General features: G+C 47.8%; 8 protein-coding genes across 8 annotated transcripts; 1 reads left to right on the top strand and 7 right to left on the bottom strand.

The window, feature by feature from the left end:
- Nucleotides 1-69: 69 nt before the first annotated feature.
- On the bottom strand, nucleotides 70-855 carry FIESC28_09295 (uncharacterized protein; the record flags this gene model as incomplete). The annotated part of the gene is made up of 3 exons (XM_031163432.1): nucleotides 70-155; nucleotides 205-555; nucleotides 621-855. 3 exons carry the CDS (start codon nucleotides 853-855, stop codon nucleotides 70-72), a joined length of 672 nt encoding a protein of 223 aa, XP_031012520.1.
- Nucleotides 856-1,376: 521 nt separating this feature from the next.
- FIESC28_09294 (uncharacterized protein) lies at nucleotides 1,377-2,532 on the bottom strand (the record flags this gene model as incomplete). Its single annotated transcript, XM_031163431.1, has 4 exons — nucleotides 1,377-1,509; nucleotides 1,556-1,782; nucleotides 1,829-2,431; nucleotides 2,488-2,532. The coding sequence occupies 4 exons, from the start codon at nucleotides 2,530-2,532 to the stop codon at nucleotides 1,377-1,379; spliced, it is 1,008 nt and encodes a 335-aa protein (XP_031012519.1).
- Nucleotides 2,533-3,077: 545 nt separating this feature from the next.
- Nucleotides 3,078-4,214, top strand: FIESC28_09293 (uncharacterized protein; the record flags this gene model as incomplete). Its single annotated transcript, XM_031163430.1, has 1 exon — nucleotides 3,078-4,214. The coding sequence occupies one exon, from the start codon at nucleotides 3,078-3,080 to the stop codon at nucleotides 4,212-4,214; it is 1,137 nt and encodes a 378-aa protein (XP_031012518.1).
- Nucleotides 4,215-4,314: 100 nt separating this feature from the next.
- On the bottom strand, nucleotides 4,315-5,163 carry FIESC28_09292 (uncharacterized protein; the record flags this gene model as incomplete). Its single annotated transcript, XM_031163429.1, has 1 exon — nucleotides 4,315-5,163. The coding sequence occupies one exon, from the start codon at nucleotides 5,161-5,163 to the stop codon at nucleotides 4,315-4,317; it is 849 nt and encodes a 282-aa protein (XP_031012517.1).
- Nucleotides 5,164-5,502: 339 nt separating this feature from the next.
- On the bottom strand, nucleotides 5,503-7,288 carry FIESC28_09291 (uncharacterized protein; the record flags this gene model as incomplete). The annotated part of the gene is made up of 4 exons (XM_031163428.1): nucleotides 5,503-6,209; nucleotides 6,265-6,485; nucleotides 6,572-6,963; nucleotides 7,013-7,288. 4 exons carry the CDS (start codon nucleotides 7,286-7,288, stop codon nucleotides 5,503-5,505), a joined length of 1,596 nt encoding a protein of 531 aa, XP_031012516.1.
- Nucleotides 7,289-8,417: 1,129 nt separating this feature from the next.
- Nucleotides 8,418-9,614, bottom strand: FIESC28_09290 (uncharacterized protein; the record flags this gene model as incomplete). Its single annotated transcript, XM_031163427.1, has 1 exon — nucleotides 8,418-9,614. One exon carries the CDS (start codon nucleotides 9,612-9,614, stop codon nucleotides 8,418-8,420), a length of 1,197 nt encoding a protein of 398 aa, XP_031012515.1.
- Nucleotides 9,615-13,459: 3,845 nt separating this feature from the next.
- Nucleotides 13,460-14,215, bottom strand: FIESC28_09289 (uncharacterized protein; the record flags this gene model as incomplete). The annotated part of the gene is made up of 1 exon (XM_031163426.1): nucleotides 13,460-14,215. The coding sequence occupies one exon, from the start codon at nucleotides 14,213-14,215 to the stop codon at nucleotides 13,460-13,462; it is 756 nt and encodes a 251-aa protein (XP_031012514.1).
- Nucleotides 14,216-21,755: 7,540 nt separating this feature from the next.
- Nucleotides 21,756-23,399, bottom strand: FIESC28_09288 (uncharacterized protein; the record flags this gene model as incomplete). Its single annotated transcript, XM_031163425.1, has 1 exon — nucleotides 21,756-23,399. One exon carries the CDS (start codon nucleotides 23,397-23,399, stop codon nucleotides 21,756-21,758), a length of 1,644 nt encoding a protein of 547 aa, XP_031012513.1.
- Between the last annotated feature and the right edge of the window lie 612 nt (nucleotides 23,400-24,011).

Here is a 24,011-nt window from a genome sequence, read left to right as displayed (position 1 = left end):
TCAATGGTCAATCAACTGACCTGACTGTCTTTTTCAGTCTCCTTTTTATATATCATTCATGAGTTCCATCTATTGAGCCTTCTGGCCCTGGGTCTTCATGTTGCGCATAACCTTGCGTCTCTGTGCCATCATGTGCGAGTACAAGACATAAGATCCTGTATACAGTTAGTTTTAAGTCCCAAGATCTAGAATTTCCAAACTTACCAGGAACGTAGATAGCCAAGATAGCCTGCAGAGCATACTTGTACAGCTCATTGAGGTGGCCAGCAGGTGCGGTGGCCAACCAGATGAGCCAGCATTCGCTGAAGATACCAACAGGGTAGAGCACAAAGAAGGTGTTGTAGCGCAACCAAGTAAGGAACTTGGGTTGAAGACCGGACAGAGAGAGGGCGAAGAAGGAGTAGCGAATGATCTCGGTGACGGACCAGGCGATGAGCATGGACGAGTAGAAAGGCGAGAGAGCGAGGAAGGGGAACATGTCGACGACGGCCCAGACGAGGAGGAAGCGCGAGGAGACTTGCATAAGCGTAGTGAACAGAGGAGCGCGAACGACGCCTATATAAGAAGTATATATCAGTATAATATTCCAACTTTAGAGGGACAATAGAAGTAGATCATACCGAGCAGCGAGTGCATCACTTCCAAACCAGCCAAAGTCTGCGTCCACTTTGTGAACTCGCCAACATTGGGGTAAACATACTCAGGTCCATGAAGACCGAGCAGCATGACAGTACGGCCGAGCACGACAGACCATAGCAGAGCCGAGACGGAGTTATAGAAGATCAGATAGGCCTTGTTAGCGGTTGAGGCAGGCTTCAGGGGCCGCTTGGTCGCGGCAGCAGCGTCGGCAGCCATTGTTGTCGAGTTTTGAGGAGTATATATCGGGGATACAAAGGCTGTAAGATTCAGAGTTGACCGGAAGAGTGTCAATTGGGCGAAAGGTTGGAGGATTGTATATGTAAAGATATTCAAGATGGAAAATAGATGTTGAGGAGACCATTTTACTTTCGAGGTAGCTAGCTTCCCGATTGGGCTTAACGTCATGCTGTCAGTGGTTTTGGTGGGGACGGGATAGGGGAGTTTCTTACTGTAATTCAGGTACAGCCAATGTTGTTCTTTCTATTCTACCTTGTAAAGATATAATGGATATAGCATGGATTCAGGGTAAAGGCACGCCGTATCTCGTAACTCTAAAGATTTAATTGAAGGCCCCGACCGCTTAAATTGTTCCGATTATAGTGAGGCTTTACTACAACAGCCTCTGATACATGAGCCAGAGATCCATTGCTGACCATGCATATCCCAACAAATCGAGAACAGACAAACAAAACATTTCATTATCATAGAAATCGAAGGAAAAACTCAGATTAACTCAATCAGTACGTAGCAGTCAATCTTTGAACAAGATAATCACCACTGTTGATACCCTCATACTTCTTATCCTTCTCCGTTTCGAAAGTCCCCGGAATAGCCTCGATAAAGCTCTTGAAGTTGGGATTACAAAAGTATCTGCCAACAAATTAGTCTACGTCTTCCTAGCGATGCATATACTCACGCAATACTGTAGCGAGGTGGGTAAGACTCAGCCTCTTTCTGAGGAGGCTCGACGACTCTGTGAATAGTGCTCTTGATCATATCATTGCTCCATCTAGCGAGCAGATCACCAGCATTAACAACTACTGTTCCTTCGATCGGCGTTGCATCGACGAAATGGCCTGTTGGGCTTTTGACTTGTAGTCCACCTCGAGCATCTTGAAATAGTAGAGTGATTGAACCATAGTCCTGACTTGTCAGTTATCTGGCGTTAGGAATAGCAGGAGTCACTTACACTATGCTCTCCAGCTCTGACAGTACCTGGATTCATCTTGAAAACATTAGACTGAACAGCAGGATAATGCAACAGCCTCAGTGTATTATCCCCAACATCAACAAACCCATCAAAGAAACTATCGTCAAGTCCCATACCCACGGCGATAGCTTTCATAACCTCAACATGCAACTGACGACACTGCTCAAAGAACCCAAGCATATCCTTTCGAAAGCCTACCATGTCGCCACTCTCTTCAAGCCACTGGTTTGGATGTCCAGCTTCGTTTTCACGACCAACCTCAAGACTCTCTTTTATATCTGGCAAAGCAGCGCGCACTTTCTCAACTTCGGCTGTGTCCATGAGTTGAGTAACTTTCTCTCGACCAGGAGCTGAGTAGCCTCTGTTGGCTTCTGGTGTTGTCCAGACGACTTTCATCTTAGTCTCATCAGGTTGGTCGAACCAGCGGGCAGACAGATCGAATGCATGTTTTAGATCTTCTGGGGATATGGGATGGTTCTTGAGGTAGATGAAGCCAGCGGTTTTGAAACCGTGGAGAATAGCATTTGCAGTATCATTACGTTCTGAAGGGGACCCGGTAAGGAAGCGGGAGAAATCAATAAGCTTTAGGTACAATGTCAATTGGATAGGAACTATTGTCATCAACTGGGTTGACCTACAGGGATTGACAGACCCTCCTTGCTCACAGCAAGATCAGAAGCCATGATACTAGATGATATTGTCTCTAGGTTTCGATATCTGATCAAGAGACGGAATGAAATATGCTAAAGAACTGCAGCGTCAAGACAAAGTCATGTTACGAGAATCTATAGGTTCGCCGCCATACTGCGACATCATCCGGTTATATACAACCATCACAAAGCTTCTAACACAAGCTGATAAGCGTGGCGCCGCCGCCGTTGTACCAGTCTCAACAGCCGCTGATAAGCTGTATCTAGACGATACGACGTACATAATCAGGTTGTGAAGTGTGATAACGATCATGAATGCGGGGTAATTCATGCGCGTCTCTCAAGTTGGGCAACGCAACCTGTTGATCTGCAACGTTGCGGCTTGTCCCGCGAGATAATGAGGGTGTACTGAAGCTGTGCCACGGCTTGTCCCGCCAGGCAAACGTGGAGGGGTTGGGAAGGTCTAAGCTGTTGTTGTTCTGGCTTGGCTTGTGCTTTGCATCTTCTCACGAGTCTCAACTCATCTGGTCTCAAACTCTCATATCCAATACCGTCAACCTTTCTATCATCTAAGCGGCATGTCGTCCTCCTCAACACGCGTGGTTGACATCCACACGCACATGTACCCTCCCTCTTACATCCAAATTCTGGAATCCCGTTCAAAGATCCCCCTCGTTCGCAAGTTTCCTCAAGCATCCGATCCTAGACTCATCCTTCTAGAGGCAGAAGTCAAGGCTTTAGAAGAAGCAACAAAGGATCCTGAAGCCAAACCACCTGGTCGACCTCTAACATCTCACTATGCATCGCTCGCCCAAAAGATACACTTCATGGATACGCACAAGATTGACATCTCTGTCATATCTCTAGCGAACCCATGGCTGGATTTTCTAACCCCCTCCGAGTCTGGTCCTATAGCAGAGTCTGTCAATCAAGAGTTCTCACGCATGTGCGGTGAGCATCCAGGAAGGCTCTTCTTCTTCGGCACACTACCCTTGACAGCGAGCTTGGAAGCCGTCTTAGGGTGCATAGAGTACCTCCGGACACTCAAGTATTGCAGAGGTGTCATCTTGGGCACTTCAGGGCTTGGAAAAGGCCTGGATGATCCAGATCTCCTACCCATTTTCGAGGCCCTCGCACAAACACAGCTGACTGTGTTCCTGCATCCCCACTACGGCCTTCCCAATGATGTCTGGGGTCCTCGGGCAAGCGCCGAATATGGCCACGTTCTCCCCTTAGCTCTTGGTTTTCCAATGGAGACGACAATTGCTGTTACCAGAATGTACTTGGCCGGCGTGTTCGACAAAGTTAAAGAGCTGCGCATGATCCTCGCCCACAGTGGCGGAACGCTTCCTTTCCTTGCCGGCAGAATTGAAAGCTGCATCGTGCATGATGGGCAACTTCTCCGAGAAGGAAAACTTGGAAAGGACCGTCGAACAGTGTGGAACGTACTGAAAGAGCAGATATATCTCGATGCAGTCATCTACTCTGAAGTTGGCCTCAAAGCAGCCATCCAGGCTAGCGGTGCGGACAGACTCATGTTTGGCACCGATCATCCCTTCTTTCCGCCTCTTACAAGCGACGAGCAGGGTGAATGGGAGAGTGTGAGTCTCAATGCAGAGGCTGTTGCTCATGCAGTTGGACAAGGCACTGGGGACTGCGAGAACGTCATGGGAATGAATGCCGTCAAGATATTGCGACTTGACAGTGAATCATGATTCTAAATGCATGGTATTAGCATAAGATAGAAACGCCATCCAGGCGTATAGACAATGCTACCGACCTAACTCCAATTCCTTTTTCACAAAACACTCCAAATCATGAAACAGATGCCTGCTCGGCGAAGCGTACTTCGGCCTGGTGGATCCTCGTCTTTGCTTGAAGTAGGCCCTGCTCCGCTTGTTGGTATTCTTCTGGCGTTGCCTGGTTCTGTTGTAGGTTTTTGACTGCCTGGACAGCACGTAGCTTGTCACAAACCAACTCCCAGTAAAGCTTTTGTTCTGTTCCGAAGTCGACCGAGTAATCTCCTGGTACGTTCATGGCACCGTTAACTGGGCCAGGCGCTGGCTTGCCATCAGTAGTCTCTGCAGCCATCCGTGACTTGCGCAGAAATTTCTCCCTTGCCTCATCCTGCTTCTTTTTCTCTTTCTTTTCCTTCAGACGCCGCCTTGCTTCGGCCAAATCCTCGACTTCTTGCGCAGCAGCGGCTTGACGTTGTTCCTCCTCCTCGCGCACACGCCTCTGTTCAACCAGTCGTGCCCTTTCCTTCTCAATCTCATCCTTCTCTCGCTGCTCTTTCTCCTCGCGCTGAACCTTCCACGCATTCTCTCGGGCTTCGAGATCGTCGACTAGCGCTTTGCGCTTCTTATCCATAGTCTCGCGCTCTTGTTTTCGTAGGAGGGCAGCCTTGATGGCGCTGTCGTAGGCGCCGCGCGCCCCAGGATCGGACAGGATATCGCGGGCGCGTTCGAACTTTTCCCATACTGCTGCATCGAAGTTGTCGCCTGCTTTATCGGGATGGTACTTTAGAGAGCGCTTTCGCCATGCGCGGTGAATCTCTTCTTTGGGGGTGAGGGCATCGACACCGAGAAGTTCGTAAAGGTCTTCATCTTTGGAGGCGTATTCCTGCGCATATTGCAGCAGATCGGCTGCTTTTGAGTCTGACATGTTGGATCGTGGATATGATGAGTGGCCTGTGTAATTTGGCCAGAGAATGCGAGTCAAGAAAAGAAGTTAAAGATCAGATTTCTGGCTGGCACAAGCTTGAACTTCTTGTCGCATCACGAAAGCACGTGACCTTAAACTGTATACTTCACCAGCTTCTCAACACCAAAGAATTTAGAGTTGGGCATGTCGGGGGAACATGTTGTCTTGAATTAATTATAGCATTAAAATATGTATTTATCATGAGTCGAAAACTGTGTCTTTGTTTGCCTCCTCCTCCTCATGAACCAGCCTCTAGCTACCACCATCAGATGCTGTATATCGCCCCCCATAATAAAAGCTCTAAAAGTCAACCGTATCTGCAAAATGATAAACGTTCGGAGTTCCAGCTGACAAGCTGAGTAAATATCGCTCATATGGTCCCAACGGTTCTTCTACCATAACCCTTTGCCTCTTATCAGCAGGGCCATTCTTGTCCTTGCCAACATACTCCCATACCCATCTCCCCTTTGACCACTCATTAGGATGGCCCATGTTATCTTTTGCAGCGTCTGGGCACCATCCTGGACACTGCGGTACCGGATCGTTATATTTCTCCCTTGTGCGCTTGAGTTTCCAGTTATCCAATAACGCCGGACAGTCCCAGACATATTCATCATCCAAAGCGAGTCCTTTACACGCAAGTCGGATCCTCACTGAGCTGTGTATTCGTTCATTTGTATCCAGAAGAAATCTTGACTTGTCGCATTTTGCCCTGCGGTCGGTCGGTCTATATAGACCTGGTGTTCGAATCGTTTGGCCAGAGAGTTTGTAGAGGAAGCCTGGTGACTTGTTGATTGCTCCCAATCCCCATGGTCTTATTGGGCGGTTGTTCTCGTATATAGGGTTTACTGCCCATTGACGAAGCTTTTGCTTCTCTTTCTTCTTTCTTGACTTGATGCTTAGTTTTGAAGGTGTTTTGTGGTAGAATTTGACATTCAGAAAGAAGCACCGCTCTAAAGAGGGCAGGTCAAATTCGACACCGATAGAGGCCAGTTGGTCCATCATCCCTAATAATGAGTCAGTATAAACTTATTTTCGAGTAAATGAACATGATCAACTTACATGCGAGTGTACAATTTGCGATACCCTGGTCCTCCCATCCACCGCCAATGTTAGCATGATTACCAGGGAACCAGACCTGCCTCAGATCCGTGGTATATCTGTTTTCAGGGAGTCTCTCCCATACTGCTGGTTGGAAAGGCGAACGAGTCTCGTCCAGAGCGAGAGCCTGGAAAGCATGCTCTATTCTATCTGAAAGATTTGTATCATGCCATTTAAACGTGCTAAGCTGGTCAGCATTTCGGTTTCTTGAGTATAAGAAAGGGAGACTTATTCGTCATTATCAATTTTGATACCGAGCTTGTCGAACCAGGCAATCTTGGGAATTCCAAGACTACCAACAGTGTCCCAAACACACACCGCCTTGATTGTGATGATCTCGTCTCCTTGTTCGCGTCTCACGCGAGTATAGCCGAGTTGCTCCAAGCGAGCTCTGTACTTGTCTGCGGCATCTTTTCCTTTGGGTTTGTCAGGAAAGGGAATGTTTGGGAATGGGTCTTCGTAGTCATCGTCCATCCAGTGCTGCATGTCTTTGAAGATAGGATAGAAGAACTCTACGCCTTCACGAGTGAGTAGACCTAGATTGCCTATCATACCGGCCACTGAACGGACTGTGAATGCACCTCTTGAGAAGCCCACGAGGATGATTTCATCGCCATCCATATAGTTGGAACATATAAATGAATATGTTTCTCTCATACGCTATATTAATGATTAGTTATCACCCTATCCTTCTCTAAGCTTAACGTACCTCTGCAAGACCTTGACCAAAAGCACCTCCAGTGATGCTATCCAGCATATTGCTCCCTGTGCCAACTCCTGACTCGTAGTTGACTACCTGAAGCTTTCCATCACTACATCTCTTCTCAAAGCAACGCGAGATACGTGTGACGTTGGACGGAATCTGAAGAGAACCTTCTTTCTCGAACAAACCAGGCTCTTGGTAGCCTTTATCACCATCCATCCACGTTCCATCGCAGCAAGCAATCAATCGCTTGATTGTTTTCGGTGTGGGTTCTATAGTCATATTGGGGGCTGAAGATACGGTGAAAAGGGTATAGTTCTTTGAAAAGTCCAAGGTGAAAAATGATTTAAATAATATTTATTCACAGATGCAATACAGAGGCGTCAAATGTCAGCTTAAGAGAGTTTGCCATCCAAAAGATAAATTAAGCGACTGGCCAAGACTTTGTCCCCCTGTTCTTCGTTGTAGCATTACAGGGCTGACGGGGAGTTTGCGAAATTAGACACTTTTCTGAGTGACGATCCAAGGCCAAATAATAAGCTACAGTTCGTATTCTTGACATTCAATTGGGCCGACTTCAGTCTGATCAGTAAATTTGCCTTTAAATCCGCGAATGAAGTTGTTGACCCTGGCCCTCGTGTTGGAGGATTATCGTATAGTTGGGGGCTTACAGCCTCCCTCTACTGCCTATTGCTGACAACCCGCATAAGGGAAAATACAGCGACTTGACCCTTGTATAAAGAAAGCGTAGTGATCCACACGGAGCCTAAAGTTCCATACCTTGTTCTATTCTCTTTGACCAATGCCTTCATTACATCTATTAATGATGCCTAGGGCTGAAGGCTTACGGTTAATTAAACCCTGTCTGAAGATGGTTCATGTAGCACAAGTCTTCTCTGCTCTTGTTGGTAAGCGCCCTATCTCGGCATATGCAATACCTACGACACAGCCACAATAACTGCGAGATGGTTGCACGCTTCAGGCACGGCGACTTTGTGCCAGATAATTATTACTCGTTAGGAGATGGCTATGTCTGCTTGCGCCTTGGTTCCTGATTACATATATATTCATTGCAAGAACTAATTGGGCTAAGGCAGCCTGGGGCTGTCTGTCGCTCAGAGTACCGACTATGCTCCAGGCACGAAGTTGTCTCAGCCAATGATAAGTAGAGAAAGTAAACTGCAACCTAATGACCTCGCCTTGTTAGGTAGTGTGATACAAGACTATTTTCAAGCTCGAAGTACCTTGGTCCTAGATTGCAGAGAAGTACAAGATTCTTATTAATATAGTAGATACTTTCGGGTACATCGTGGCACAGGCATAAAGGTATGTATGCATACAAGTTGTGTCTTCGTGGTTTCTTTTTACATTGATACAATATATTACACCCCAGATCTAATTCTGGTCGTCTCTACTTCTGATGCCTTGAATTCTCAGCATCGAGCCCCTTCCTCAACCACTCCGGCACAAAAGCCTTTACCTTGACTCTATTTCGGCTCTCCTCCTCACCCCAGTCCAATACAAACTCATCCTCACGATTAAACGCCCCCGAAGCCGCATCGCCCGGTAGTGTCACATCAGTCATGATCTCCAGACGACACAGCCCGAGGCCAATATTGCCCACTCCCTTGATCCACTTGCCCGCGCTACGTCCTCGCTTCTCGAACCGTCCGATGCTTGTGTCCCGTGGAATCATGTCCGCAGTTACGCTCTCGAGGGACGAGGCTGCGCCGTCGGCATGATATTGTAGTGTTGTTGGGGGTGCGTGTTCCTTTTCGTAAACTACACATGGGAGAATTCGCTTGCGGACTACACCACGGTGTCTTGTGCGGATGGTGAGCTCCTGGCCGACGTAGCAGCCCTTGTGAAAGTCGATTCCGTTCATGATGTCCATATTTGTTTCCTGGGGAAGAGCGTGTTCCCGAGAGATTTCATCCTGCCCTTCGGGAATACCGTTGAGGTACCGTCGTATCGTGTAAGCTTCCTCGGCAGTCTTTTCAAGGTCCACCTGGGGCGCATTCTGGTCCAGCTGCAAAAGTCGATATCCTAACCCGGGTGCTCGTGGATCTTGCAGAGATAGATTCGCCGTCTTGACGATTGAGTCCCAATCCGCACCATTCGAGTCATCCCATGCATGCCATACAGTCGCTTCATCCTCTCCCAGTAAACGAACTGTTAACTTGGCTCTAAGCTTGTATCGCTTGATGTGCTTTGCCAACGTTGATGCATGATCGGAGTCAACCTCGATCAGATACGCCGGCTCCTCGGGTGAGGCTCCCGGCGCATTATGATTAGGATAAACGAAGACATCATATAAAACTCTTCCCGTCGCAGTCAAGAAAGCACCATAGAACCCATCATTCCTCGGCAATCCCTCCTTGGTCGTGACATTAGCTGTGATAATCCCCTGTAAGAACTTTGCCGAATCGGGTCCAGTGACAGAGATGAGTCGTCGTGATGTCAAAGCCGTGAGTCCCGAAGCAGGCGGAGGTGGAGGGGAAAGCGAAGTCGCAAATTGTCTCCGATGCAGCCGGTTGGTACTATTGCGGCATATTGTGAAGCCCGGAGAAAGATCGTGAGCAAGGGCTCTTCTCGGGAGAAGTCGCATTGTGACGGAGTGAGTGGTTTTAATAAGAATTCTCGTTTCTACGAAGAGAGCGTTGAATTGATTTGCGAAAAGTTACAAAATGACGTACCGATAATCACATGGTCCGTGCTCCTTCCATCTGAGGTCCCCGAATTCTACTGCATCCACGGACTTCGGACTTTCGCCTTCTCCCACTCTCCGCAATTTCTAGAGCCTCAAAACCTGAAGGGAAGATCTGCATTTGGATCATCCAAAAGTCCGAGGCTTATTTGGCGGAGGAGGCTTGCTGCTTACTCCTTACTATTACAGGCTTTCGACCGGAGGAGCTCTCAAATCCCACGTCCCTATATCGGAGGTTATGCCAAACACTAATATCACCGCTATAACCGCCAGCATTAGCATCAGCAACCAACAACCAACAGCGTAGAGTTTCTACTATCAGTGTATGCTGACTAGAAACACCAATATGTAGACAAGATCAGCGCATGAGACAGCCAAGAGATAATGCTTAGACAAGGCTTCTCCGCATTGTGAATGTGACTAGGCGGACTTGATAAGAACCCGCTAATCGGTCATCTTCACCTATGCTAAGCCGCCATCTTATCGTCCTCACTCTCTCTTGTACGGCGCCGTATCCGCGAAGGGCAGGTCAGCAGCTCACCTCCAGAGACAGATTGTCAAAGCCGATAGAATAGAGTGTGCAACTACCATGATCAGCAGACCCCTGCACTATCCCCAGCGGCATTGACGGCACCGCGAACTAACAGAAAGACCGCAGTAGGTTTATCATGCTCTCAAGGTACTCCCGGTGAACAAGACCTCTCTGCCGAGACTCTCGGCAAGAAGAAACAGGTTCAGCTCGGTGACACAGGCCTCCTTCCCCAGATTCTCGTTCTACAACACCAGACACCCCCGTATCAATTCTGACGCACCAGTAAGAACTAGCGGACGACCCTGTGTGTTCTCTCTGACCTGTTCCTGGTGTCCGATTTCCGGCCCGGGTGTGCTCGGGTACTCGGAGGGGGGGAACGCGGAAGCATGTGGGTCACGAGAGTCTCATGACCCGACTCAACGCTCAGAGGCCGGCCGATACGACGTCCGTGGTGCCGCATCGGACCTTGTGCCGATTTTTATCGATAAGGGGCTGTGCACTATCGGTATCGTACCGTCGTATTTATGCTGGGGAAGGGCGGCTTCAGATCTGATCTGATACAGTGAACACGCAACCTAGACCCATGGGAATTAATGCGATGCGATGCAATAGTAATGAGCATTCGGTGTAATTATTCGCTTGCGCGTATGTTACGAGTTTCTGACACTTCACCATTCGATCCATCGTACCTAGATACGATTACTATTACTAGAAGCATAGAGTTAAGGGGCATACTACGGATACCACTGCAGGTACTCCATAGGCATGTACGCGTATGCCGCATCGATAAACAGGAACAGGGGGTCTGCTGGTCTGGGCTGTCTCTGGCCTTATCAATCTTATGATCACAGGACAGGACACAGATCATCTCCAACCCCAGTTTCCGTCTTCCCCCCCAACCCCTTCCCTAGAAAGATCTACTTTTAGCTGCTGATAGGATAGACTTCCGAACACGAAGATCAGGTCCTTTCTTCCCCTCCTCACCAAAAATGGTAATTGACCTTGTTGAGAAAGAAGCCATGCATAAATGGATAGTGAAACGATAGCCAACAAAGTTCGCTTAGGTACGATAGTTGACAATTCACCCTTTACCGCCCTTTACAATCCATACCGGTATCTTGATCAAGCCATCTACAGTAAAGCACAGAGTAAGGGGGCTGGCTGTGCTGTGCTAGCTAGGTACCACTAGGGCTACTAGGCTTAAGCGTTCCGTTTCCCCTCAACTGCAAGTCCCGTTAAAAAAGGCACATACGGAGCTTCCAATTGTTAGGTTAGGTTCCATTGCTTCTACTGCGCTGCCAGGTCAGCCATCGGTGAGCAACGACACGCCCAAGCGGTCAGTAAACCAGATGGAACAGTTCAGCTTAGAACGAACAACGCCGGTGCCAACAAACGTGCCCTTGCATGGTAGTATGTGCCTGGGATTATGGGGCCTGTGGCCGTAAAGAAGCCCTGTACCTAATTCAAAAGCCAAGATGGCAATCAAGACTCCCGAGTGGACAGCGACTAGGAGACGTGTCTACGATCTGAAGGATAAGTCAAGAAGAAAAAAGAAAATTCATGTCCCTTCTGTCCCGTCCCGCTTCATCGTGATGCATCCTAGACATGTGAATCCATATTGGGCTTGTCACTGCCCAAGAAATGGAGTCGCGTCCCATCGTAAAGAGTTTTCTTTAAACAATTTCAATTAATTGAAATGTGAAAGCGGAGATAGAAGTCCATCCCACGCCCCCCTTGACTTCACAATTTGTTCATGGGGCCAATCCTGGTTGAGGATTCACGATTTCATCGAAGAGTTTTTTCAGCCTCTTGATGGAAACACCAAAGAACAAGAAAAAGATATCCACAGCGTCTCCAGTTTTCGGCTCAATGCGGCGCATGGCTGGTGGAGAGGGAATCATGAACTAGCGGAAGATCCAAAAATCTGTTACAAAATATTGAATTATTCGGGCTGTGACTTCTGCCAAGGGTTAGTTAATTCGTCAACAAGGGGCGAATATGCAAAAGCAAATGCCAAAGCAAAAAAGTGAGCCCGATGAAATGGCGGACAAAAAGGCGGAAGACGAGGACGGACAGAACGAAGAAATGGCGGTTTCGCCATCTTCAATTTTATTGCCTTCTTTTCTTCTTCGCCAAGCTAATAAAGATGCTTGTAAGTTGTAACTGGGTTGAGTTGAGTTGAGTTGAGCAGTGACCATGGTTTTTGCGCCCTGGCGTTGACGTTCCCTGCCTGTCAGCCAGCCATTCCAAGTATTCTATTGAAAATGTTACCGGGGCTTTGTAAGCTCCGAAACAGCGTTGTCATGATAATTCTCTTTCTCTGTCAAGATTTGATCATAACTCCGCTGACAAAACTACCGACCGTTGTGTCTCAATATGAACTCGTGATTGGTGATCTCTAACCCTGACCCTGATGGGTGGGACGTCAAGGTCAACAGTCAAACTTGAGTTTTCATGATGGGCGGGCCTCGCTGATGAATCATTCACCATGAGTAACGTATCGAAGCAAGGGCGTCGTTCTAGCGCCGCACGCCGTTAGTCCTGCGCCGCTCGTTGGTCCAGAGACAAGACAGGACACTCCCCTCTTCCTCTTTCGATCGGCTTTGCGTTGAGCCCGATCCCGATAACGACAACGACTCGCGGACAAAGAATTTTCGCCGCTGATAAGGGATTCCCGGTGACTATCGGCCGGCGACCATGGCGTCAAGGCCCGGCTAACACAAGTAAACTAAACCACCAAGACCGAGGTAAATGTCACGATATTGAATAGAACAGAATGTGATTCACAGTTTGCAGAGAAAGATGATATGATTGTTTTGAATGTTTTCTTATTTGTTTTTAGACTTCTTAAAAGTCTTTTTTGAACTATCTAACTGATTCAGCTGCCACTCAACCCTCTTATCGGGAGCGGCGCTCAACCATGATGTTATTCAATTCCTCATTGCCTGGTACAATTCCCTTTCCTTCTTTGTTCCCGTCATAATAATAGAGTGGTGAAAATCTGTCTTTGTTGTAATAACACAATGAAAAAAACCGTAAAAGTCGTATCCTTTGAATGCTTTTTTTGCTGTATCCCAAAATCCCAAGTGTGGTATCCCTTTGTATAACAAAAAACGCCATGTGTAATGCCCGCCGAATCGCTTTGTATGTGAAACAAGTCGCTAAAGAAATCACAATTCATTCATAAGAGGTAAGAGTCGGAGTGACTCCTGCTTTAGTAGACCGAGATGGCCGACACAAGCCTCGCGGGGTTGCGGGCTGGCAGGCAGTACTCCTCATCGTAGAGTGAACTGGATTCTTGTTGTTGTTGCGATTGCTCCTTGACATCCTTCTCGTTGAAAGTGAGGATGGCTTGAGGGGGCGATGGTGGCATGGAGTCTTCGTCGGAAGAGTCTGAGTCGTGGTCGACAAGGAGCTCGGGTGGTGAGTTGGAGTGAGATGGTGTTCGAACAAGCTCGAGCTGGGCGTAGTCCTCCTCGAGATCGTCCTCCTCCATGTCGTCGTCGAGCTCGATGTGGCTGATTCGGGGGCTCATGGCCTTGGCGGGAAGAGAGGGAGTGTTGGACATCTCAATGTCCTCATCCTCAGAGTCGTAGTCGTCAGAGTCAGAAGAGTCGGAGTCGTAGTCATCCTCGTCCTCCTCCTGGACAACCTCATCGGCCCACTGGACTCGTCGTTCTTGCTGAGAGTTGGCTCCTCGGACGGACTGGTTGAACCAGCGTTCTTGTTCGCGCTCAGCGTCGGCAAGCTCAAGCATCAGAGAGTCGAGGAGGTTGGCGTGGCCGACGAGAAGACGGAGGTCGTGATCGGGCTGGGCAGCCTCTCGAGAGAGCTTAGCCCGAGCCTTGTGGGCGAGGTAGTAAGTTTGTGTGATAGACATGTTCTTCTTGAGTGTGGACTGTCGGAGAGAAGAAGTCTTGGAGGCAGTTGGCCTTTGAATGGAAGAAGTGGTTGTGGTTGTTGTGGACATGTTGAAAGAAGCCAGGGGTCCTCGGCTAGATATATGTATATAGATGGATTGATGGATGTTGTGAGTCAAGGCAACAATCCCGATTGCGGCAGGCTTGTATTAGCGGCCGGGGGGTTTCGGTAAATGGTGACAATGACTTGATAGATTGTGTGATAAGGGACTAGTTGTAAGTAACTGAGTACCTTGAAAATAAGCTGAAACAGAAGTGATGATGTGGAGATGTTATGATGATCTCGAAAGCTTGTGTTTTGAACTGATGCTGTGAGAGGAAATCTGGATCTAGGAACGGGGGGAAGCGAATCTTTTAACTCAAGTTGATCCTCTACGGACTTTTCATGTTGTCTCACGGCTCCAAGGGCGTGGACATGGGGATTACCAGTTATGCCCGACACGCCGCTTGGCGGACTTTGCACGCGCGGACCCGAGGAGTGCGAGAAATGCCCTTCCTTGTCATGTTCCGTCCGGGGGGGTGTGCGAAGCTTAGTGATCGATGGTGACAAGGGTGGTGTGGGTGAGCGGATGACTCTTAGACACCGCGAAGCCGCGAAAGCTTACGGATAGAAACTCTCTAGACTAGACCGTCTTGTCTTTTCTTCTGTTACGGGGCATGGACCATGTGAGAATCCAGGTACCGTTGAAAAATGAACTGACGGCTTGACACGTAGGCCTACGTTCTTCTGTACGGCCCCGACCTGGCGGACCTTACGGAGGCCCATGTCAATGCTCGGGCCTGGGTACTTCGGTTAGGCCGCCAGATTATGGGGTCAGAAGAGGTACCGTCCGCGCAAAATGTACCCGAAATGGGTGATGCGTTATGCTCTTATCCTAGGTTTTCCTTACTTTTCTTGGGTTCTTCCATGTTCTTTTGTTACTGGTGTCTCAGTAACTGCAACTTCCGTCTGCCTTTCCCTTGGATGATTCTCCAGCAGCCTCAAACATGTTCATTATTCTCCACGGATTGCGCAATACCAACTCAACACGCAGTCCAGCGTTGTAAGCAGAGTGCATTGGATGGCACTCGCTGGTCTGCAATCTCGCACAGGGCTGGCGTAAAATGATTCATAATCGCAGGCTGGTTTTGGCGGTTCAGTCAGCGGAGCGTAGGTGCTTGATTAGAAACCGAATGCCTTAGCGTTGTCTTTTCGACCAATTGGAGATTAGATTCTGTCCATGTCCGTTTACCTCCGCCAGGGAGAAGACAAATCCGAGAATGGATTTACAAGCGTCGCCCTTCTGAATACTTCCTTACAGCGAGAGACAGACACTAACGCAGGTGCGATTTCTCAGCACCTCTCTGGCTCTCACCAAGTACCGTAAAGTTTAATCGTTATTACGCCCTGTCGCTATCGGGTTTGAGGCTCCGACCCGGCGATGACTCGAATCTAATGCAGTCACTGAATGATTTGATTTGATTTGAATGAATTCTCTAGTTGAGACACCTTTGTTACTACTGTAACTCCAGCTAATTATCATGATGACTCTTTGTTCTGCTGCTCAGCAACAGTCTATTGTATAGTAACAATAGACTCGATCTATGCATCCATCAATTCCTAATCCAAGACATTGTCCTGCGTCCCGTGTCCGTGCCGTCCATCCCATCTTTTCAGTTCAGTACCTTGTTGAGTTTCTCATTCCCCGTCACGATGACAAGGAGGATGACCTCCCATAAGGGTTCCTTCCCCCCAAAACGAACTTGACTGGCCTCACTAATTTCTTATGAGGTGAGGTAGAGTACAGTAAACACTAAAAAACTAAAAAATAGCAACGCTTGTCAATTGAGCCAAGCTCGTGATGGTATTAATGGGCACCCCTTAATGTAGGGCAGTTTCACATAGTGGTCGACTAATACCTCCGCATTGCGTCTCCCTCTTCGCTTCGCATCGAGTACCCTGTCGAGTCCCAACTCCGCCTCATTCGCTTGTCAAACTATCATTAAGAACCCAGTAGCCAAGCCGTGAAAGATTCCTGCGAAAGGGGTAATAATGCGAAGAGGTTATTCGATGACAACGACAACTCAGTGCGAGAGCGAGAACGAGCAACCACTTAGAGCCCATCCTTTCCGGGGTCCTGACATAGCCCGCGGGCCACGTCCTTGACAATACATACGTACGTATCAATCGTAGGGCTGAGGTGAAGATGACTTTCACTCCTTCAGCCCCCATGCATGTCGGGTTCGAGTTAAACACCGAGTTACGCTTCATACCAACCAATGAGGGGAAGCAAAGCAAAGCCTCTCAATCGTCACCACCATAACTCTTAACGATAACGATAATGAGCTTACAGCCAGCCAACCTAGCCAAGCTTTTTGACACAGACAACCGAACCGTTGTGGCTACGGAGCTTTCCAAGAGCTACTGTATCGACAACAACCAGGCAACCTAATTCCGCTTGCGTCGCATAAGGAATTATCCCGCGATTCCATGGCGTTGCCCGGCCATTTCACTCTGTCTTTTGACGACTGCCTGTTTCCATGGATGGATAATCGTTAGGCATCTCTCACTGCTGCGTTAGTTTCCAGGCACGCAATTGAAGCCTATTCTTTATCCCTGTTCAATTCCGTACCGTGGATACGTATGTAGCATTTCTCGTGTAAACAGACTTCTGACAACCTGATCCGAATACCCGCAGCAGATCAATAACCGTGATCACAGCGAGACTCAGCCGACTCGGATACGCGGCTTGTAAATCGGTTCAAGATGATGCCGAGTCTGACTTGTTACTGTAATTGTAAGTGTAATAGCCATGTTATTGCCGGCCCATGGAGACCGGATTCCCGAGCTCACCGAGCTAGCAGCCACTTATTCACCTTCTGGGTGTGTGTGACTGTGACCGTCCGTTACTCTCCGCTGTCACGGCCTTTACACGGGATTGATGAAGAGTCACTCGTCTCATGAAACTCCGCTTTTTTGGAAATATTTTTCGTTCTTTTTTCGCTTCCACCGTCGGGAATGGCTCCACGCACGACTGCACTGGCCCTACATGTACCCGTTTGCCGGTACTGTACCTCGCTAATCAAGAACGGCCAGCTCGGCGGTATTCACATCGAGACACCTTGAACAATGGGTCTTTTCTCTTTTTTTTTTTTCTCTTGTTCGTTGGGAGGTTCCCGAATAGTTCCTTGTGACTGACAAGCCGAATGCCGGTCATTGGATGCAAGATTCCTTCTGTTCGGGTTCTTGTACTGCACTGTAACTCACAGCCTATGCAATGCACCGAAGGTTGATGGAAGGGCTCAATACTGCGTTCTCTCGGCTTCGACCGACATTTTGCTGCATTCGCATCTGCATGAGGACCCTTGTTGGGAATTTGGATTTGGATTTGGTGGTGATTTGAGTCATCCATACTCATCGTAAAGCAGTCTCAAAAGGGTTTAACACAAAACAGACCAAAGTCCGCTTACTTACTACCGTGCATATTGCAAAGTACGGTATAGAGAACACTATAGATTGCCGTAAATAACACATCACAGCACAGGCTGACCGTGCCTCTCGTGGAAGAATATGGTTGGTGAGCCCCTTTCGCTTATGTGCGAATGTGTGCGAATGTACTTTGACCGCTGGTCTGGTTAAGGTTGTCCGCCTTTTACATGCGAATGCAAATGCTGACTGTATTGCGGAGATTGCTGAAGTCCATTCATTATCACAACTGAAGTCGGTCACAATTCACAATTCACAATCTCAGTCTCAGTCTCAGACTCAGACTCATATTTTAGGTCGGGACAGGAATAGGCCGGTGTTGGGATTTTGGCGTATATTTGGGCCGAATTGGGTTGTTTTAGCGGATGGTCCCTTAATTTCTGCTTTGTCAGTCGATTCTTTACTTTTGCTTCTTACGCCTTCTTCTCGGCCGAAGGTTGTTCGGGGGTGTGTCTCTAGAAGATCAGTCTCCACTAATCTCGCAATACTGCCTGATTTTTACACCTTGATTCCTAATGCGATCGATAAGGTAAGAATTGCTGAGTGAGAAGCTTCTACAAGCTGCCATCTAAAGCTCTTTCATTTCGCTATTTACTCTGCAATAGTTATCATCAATACCAGGACGCGACTTCAATACTCTGTTTATTTGTGATAAGAAATTCATGGGAAATGCTCTCGTGATTAATCCTAGCAGACCTTTTTTCGCATTCGGATCTACAAAGCATCCGTCGCCGACCCGAGCGAATCCTTCCATTTTCCACACGCCCGCTGATCTGATCTGATCGACTCGGAGGAAGAGTCACGGCCGCAAGACAAAGCCACGGAGTTCATAATCGCCGATCTGCCGCTTGAGAGAGAAAAACGTGGGGAAGCGAAGCCAGAAGAGACAGGGAATAGATAACAGTAACACAACAAGCATGTTTAATTCCTAGCTCCGAAGGATCCGTCCTTCTATCGCTCATTGTCGCAGTTTTGGATAAAGCCGCAAATTCCGGTCTATTGACGTCTTTGATGTTTTTGTTTTATTGCAATGGATGGCTTCTTATCGCATCGCATCGCACGCTTACTTCAAACAGACTCAACGGAAGCATGGCATGGTACGGCTCGGCACATGCCAAACCGTCCTCAACTCAAATCTATCCCAATATAGAACGATGACGTGAATCTTCAACCCAAGTTGAGCATGTCATTCGAGACAAATTACCAATTACAATGCCAACAACACCACAGCCGTGCGTTGTCAGTCGGTTCAGGCACGAGTCTCCTCTAACGCCACAAAACTACGTCGTTGAAGTCAAAGCCACGCGCTGTGGTTTTCCTCGTCTGGAAAGAGATCATCTATCGATCACATAACTCGCCTCAAAGTGCAGTAATCGCGAAGGCAATTCGCCAACTCTATTCTCTATATACACGCACTTTGCCATCCAGTCTTGGCTATGTGGACAATCTACGTCACTTCAGGGTATGCATTGATCGTCTAAAATCTCCGATCCAAACGTTTAGTCTCTCGCTAAACTTGCACGGCGACTTTTGCTCAGATCGGTACCCTCAGTGACGCAAGATCGCCTCGGCTGTGAGACACGGACTGGAGTCTGGAGAGGGCGAAATCCAAAAATCTTTGTTTAATGGGTCATGATGGTCTGTGATAGTACGGATGGTGTTTTCGCAGTTTTGCAAAACTCCGTCTCAAATTCTAGCGATCAAGGCGACTAACAGCAGTATCGGGCATCAAACCCATCAAGGGCGGGTACGAAATCGGTTCTATTCCAAATAACCTTTTCCAGGACGTTGGTAAAGTCGAAATGACGGCAGAGGTTCCGCTGGCCTGTTACTAAACAGCTGCTGAGAATTGTGCTCAGGGGGGAAGTTTTCACATGCACAAAGTGGGAGCCCCTCCAGTGCCGCTTCTCCGAGTCTCGAAAGCTCAAACCAGGGAACTGAGCTTGATAGCTGGATTTTAGGGGTCTTTTCTGTCGGCGAAGACCTGCTATTCTACGCCATTCCTCAAACCTGTCTATTGATGCGCTCGAGGTTGCACTGGACTGCACGTCACTCATGTCGGGAAATGAGTAACAGCTTAGTTCAACAAGACTACTGAAAGACAACATCTCAAAGATGTTGCTAATCATCATTACATCATTTGGAACTACGTGTGATTCGATCGTTAAACTCGGGTTCTTAGAAAATGCCATTGCTTTTGCAACAAATTCGCACATAGCACGGTATAGGTTAGGCTATTTACAACAACACCAAGACTTCGGCTGCTATTAGATAACTCTGGAAAACTTCGCATGTACGCATGTTCGTGGTAATGTTGTCTTTAATTAAATAATATGAGAGAAAGTCCAACAGGCACTGGTATTTCGATACGTCCATAGCACGCTAGGTGACGTCTTACAACTGACAACTATGCGCTGCCGGAATCCATGGAATCATATAAAACCAACCATCCATGTTTATAAACATGTTGTACGGGAACCCACCCAAAGGAAGAGTGTGCTAGATGTAACTTGGACTTATTCTAGCATTTGTGATACTCCAATAATGATCAACCGCATTTGTAAGTCAAGTAAAGGATGTCGAGTTTGCGTACCTTTACAAAGAAACCTTCAGCAATAAACATTCATAAATACAAGGGTTCAATCGGGCTCGGGTGAGGCTTATTGGTGATAGTTAAGACTGGAACTCTGTTTCTGTCTCTTTGAGGGGTGGATTTATAAACATGTGCAACGTAAACTTACAAACCCACAGACAAGCAGAGAATGATCGGTAAGCCCCTTACATATATGCCCAATAGATGTAGCATACCGTCAAAGTTCAGCTAAACAGACTTATAGCCAATACGATAACTCATAGGTAAAATGGTAGACTGGCTGCATAAGCATTACAATACACAGTAGGATATCAAGGTCAGTCTTACAAACCTTGAGCAAACTACTTAAGCACTGAGTAATCGACCGTCTCGTGCTAGGTATGTTGGCACTCATATATACAATAGGATATAATTTGGAAGCATCTGCTATGTTGTAATGTTTGAGCTTGTAGAGTGTCATCAGGCATCCACGATCCAGGGAGTGCAACACACCAAAAGGGTATGTTGTTCCAACAGCTCTTTGACTTGATAAGGATCTCAGCTATGTTGAAACAAGAACAAGGAAACGTCATCGAGTTTAACTGTGCATGAATAGTATGCTTTGACTGTAACCTTGATATCGATTCGTCGGGTAATCCATCTGGTCTGTAGTATCCGTTGGGACAGAGTTCAATGACGGATATCGTGGGAGAAGAAGCTTCACGCTGACCTCCAAATAGAGTCGGATGAAGTGCAGTGTTTTGCTTGATTGGTTCTCAACTTCATATCGTACGCTATGTTGAAACATGCGGTCTCATGGAAGCAGACGTCTTAGTCTACCAGCCGACACTGGCGATCCAGCGTTTTGTTGTTATCTCAACCGGCCAATTGACCACACACGATAGATTAATAACCGACGCTGATTCCAAGTATTCTAGTTACAGAAAAAGGAAATCATATTCTTTCCCAGATCTGACTTTGCAGCATGTAGCTAGACATGTCAACCGAGTCACGCAACGCCAGTTCCTAGCATGAAAGGGGAACGGTAGGTACAGAGTACCAGCAGACGAGAGAATTCCTATGGAAAGAACAAAACCTACATTCCCGTCACTCTTTTGCGAAAATTTGATGAGTTTCTCCCGCTGTAAGCTGTTTTTGCATTGCTGTCTGGTTGCAGCATACCTTTATATACTTACTTTTCGGGATTTCCGGCCGTGAGCCCCCATGGTGTAGTGGTTTATCACGCAGCTCTTATATGTCCACGATTTCATGGAGGTATGCTGAGGTCGCGAGTTCAATCCTCGCTGGGGGCACCATATTTTTTCTTTTTCTTCTTTTTGTTGTTTACCGCTTATGCTGCGATGGAGTTTATTGTTTATTTTGAAGTGTAGTTAGTGTTGGCCGTTTTGCTGGCGTTTTAGTATGGTCGATGAGGTGGGCTACTAGCTCCATCATGCGAGTAATGGATGCCAGTAAAGTACATAGTTCGGTACTATCATTATTAAACAATATTCGCTTTTGTCTATACTTCTTATCCTGAGATTCAAATAACTTATTCCACACGTAACTTTTGTTTGGTGCGCTTTCGCTTGCCACCAACTTCCCTGCCTTCCTCCACCTCCAACAAAGCCTCGCGCTTCTTCTCGGACACAAGCTTGAGCGCATCTCGCACCACACGTGTCTCCAGGTTAACGCCCTCCTCCTCCCAGGACTCCATGTCGCGACCGACACGTTTCTCGATGGTCAGGGCCAACTCCACGTCACGCTGTCCCACAAAGCTGACAGCCTCACCCTTGCGACCCGCACGGGCTGTACGACCAACCCGGTGAATGTAGTCGTCGGGATCACGAGGCAGATCGTAGTTGATAACAAGGCTGACTTCGGGGATATCCAGACCTCTGGCAGCAACGTCGGTTGCTACGAGGATACGAGCTGCTGAAGCACGGAAGCGGGCCAGGTTGTCGATTCGTTGCCTCTGGGGTAGTTTGGAGTGTAGAGAAGTGACTCGATGGTCTAACATTCGGAGTAGATGGTGAAGGTAATCGGCGGTCGAGGTTCGGTTGCAGAATAGAATGACAGTCTTGTCGACGTTCGCCTCGGTGAGTAGGAAGACGTGGAGGTAGTGTTCCTTGTGAGTAACAGGAACCTTGACATACATCTGCTTCAGTGTTGCAGGAATAGCCAACGACTGTGTATCGACCTCACAAACAAACACTGGCTGCTTGCCAGGCTTAATAGGCATGTCCTTCAAGGCGCGGACCTCTGGTGTAATGGTAGCAGTGAAGAGTAGTGTCTGTCGTTCGGTAGCTGGTGGTAGAACCGAGAGACATTCCTCGACGTCGGGAAGCATACTGCCAGGTCCAGTGGCATTCAGAAGTCGATCAGCTTCGTCAAGAACCACATATCTAACTCTCCTCAATCCACAGATAGTGTCCTCTCCGGAAGTGCGAATATGATCAGCCAAACGTCCTGGGGTTGCGATGATAACGTGCGGTCGCTTTCCAATCTCAATTGCCTGTGTTCGCATATCTGAGCCTCCTGTCACCAGAATGGCCTTGAGACTTTGAGGAGAAGAGATGGCCTTGAACTGCTCAAAAATTTGCAACGCCAACTCTCGGGTTGGTGTCAAGACAATAGCAAAGATCGCAGTAGGATCTTCAGACCACTTCTGCAGAATAGGTACGGCGAACGCCACTGTTTTACCACTTCCTGTTCTGGAGCCACCAATGCAGTCTCTTCCCTTCAAGATCTCAGGAATACAGCCCTTTTGAATACCGGTGGGTCGCTTGATGGCCATATTTCCTAACGATTGTACCAGCCATGGTCGCACATTGAGCGCTGAGAAAGTGGTGTTCGGGTCGGTAGGGGCTTGAATCGAGTTTTTGGGTGCGATTGCAGGCTTTGCTTGAACTTCCTTTTGCTCGGCTTGACCAGTTCGCTTAATTCGAGAAGGCACTTGAATTGTAGATAACACTCTCTTCAACTCCTCGTCGTTGTCATCATCATCGTCATCATCGTCGTCGTCTTCAAAGTCAATCTTTTCACCATCATCCTGGGATACTTCTGCGGTCCTACGGCGCTTTCGAGATGCGCCGCTGTCGAGGTAATCGGACTCGTCAGAGGACGAAGCTGCATCAGACAAAATTTCCTCCTCCGATGCGGAGGTCGCATGATCTGGATCAACTGTGGGCGCCATGTTTCGAGGTTTATAAATTGCAGGAGCTGGTACAATCCATTCAAGTCCTAGCTTGAGCGCAATGCGAAGTTCGATTCGATGGGACTGGAAATTTTTGGCGGTGACTGGCGTCGCAAAATCCGTGGGACCCTTCGCCCCCACTAAATCCAGCCCCACCTATGTAGACGCGCGCTTACAAGATGAGATGGTTCAGATCAATCACTAGAGGACACTAAAAAGACTAATTAAGTACCTGACATGAATGAGAAAAGAATAATGCAAAGATATTCAATGTCTTGAGATAAATACGGATGAGTATATTTACTGTACTCTCTACTTGTTTCACATCAAGTGCCAATATATTTGATGCCGAGAGCCGAGCGCCTGTTTTGCCTCGTCAAAAGTGTGAGATCGTCCATGAAAATGCGACAGGGTCTTTGTAACGAATGGGGAGACTTGTCTGGGATGTCTTCAGCTGCAACGTATTTCGGCAATGCATAGCAAAGGTGTGCTGAATCCTACTCGTTGACTGGGTTTGTTTGTTTTGATGGATGGTTGGTCGATCCTCAAGACATCATTTTCGTGTTATGCACTCATCTTCCTTTGACCTCAGGGGTTTCTTAAAGCCCGTAC

Source organism: Fusarium coffeatum (assembly GCF_003316985.1).
Source record: "Fusarium coffeatum strain FIESC_28 chromosome Unknown BRIP53273_contig_234, whole genome shotgun sequence".
Classification (NCBI taxonomy): domain Eukaryota; kingdom Fungi; phylum Ascomycota; class Sordariomycetes; order Hypocreales; family Nectriaceae; genus Fusarium; species Fusarium coffeatum.
Note: the sequence above shows the minus strand (reverse complement) of the source record. Positions and strands in the feature narration are given on the sequence as shown.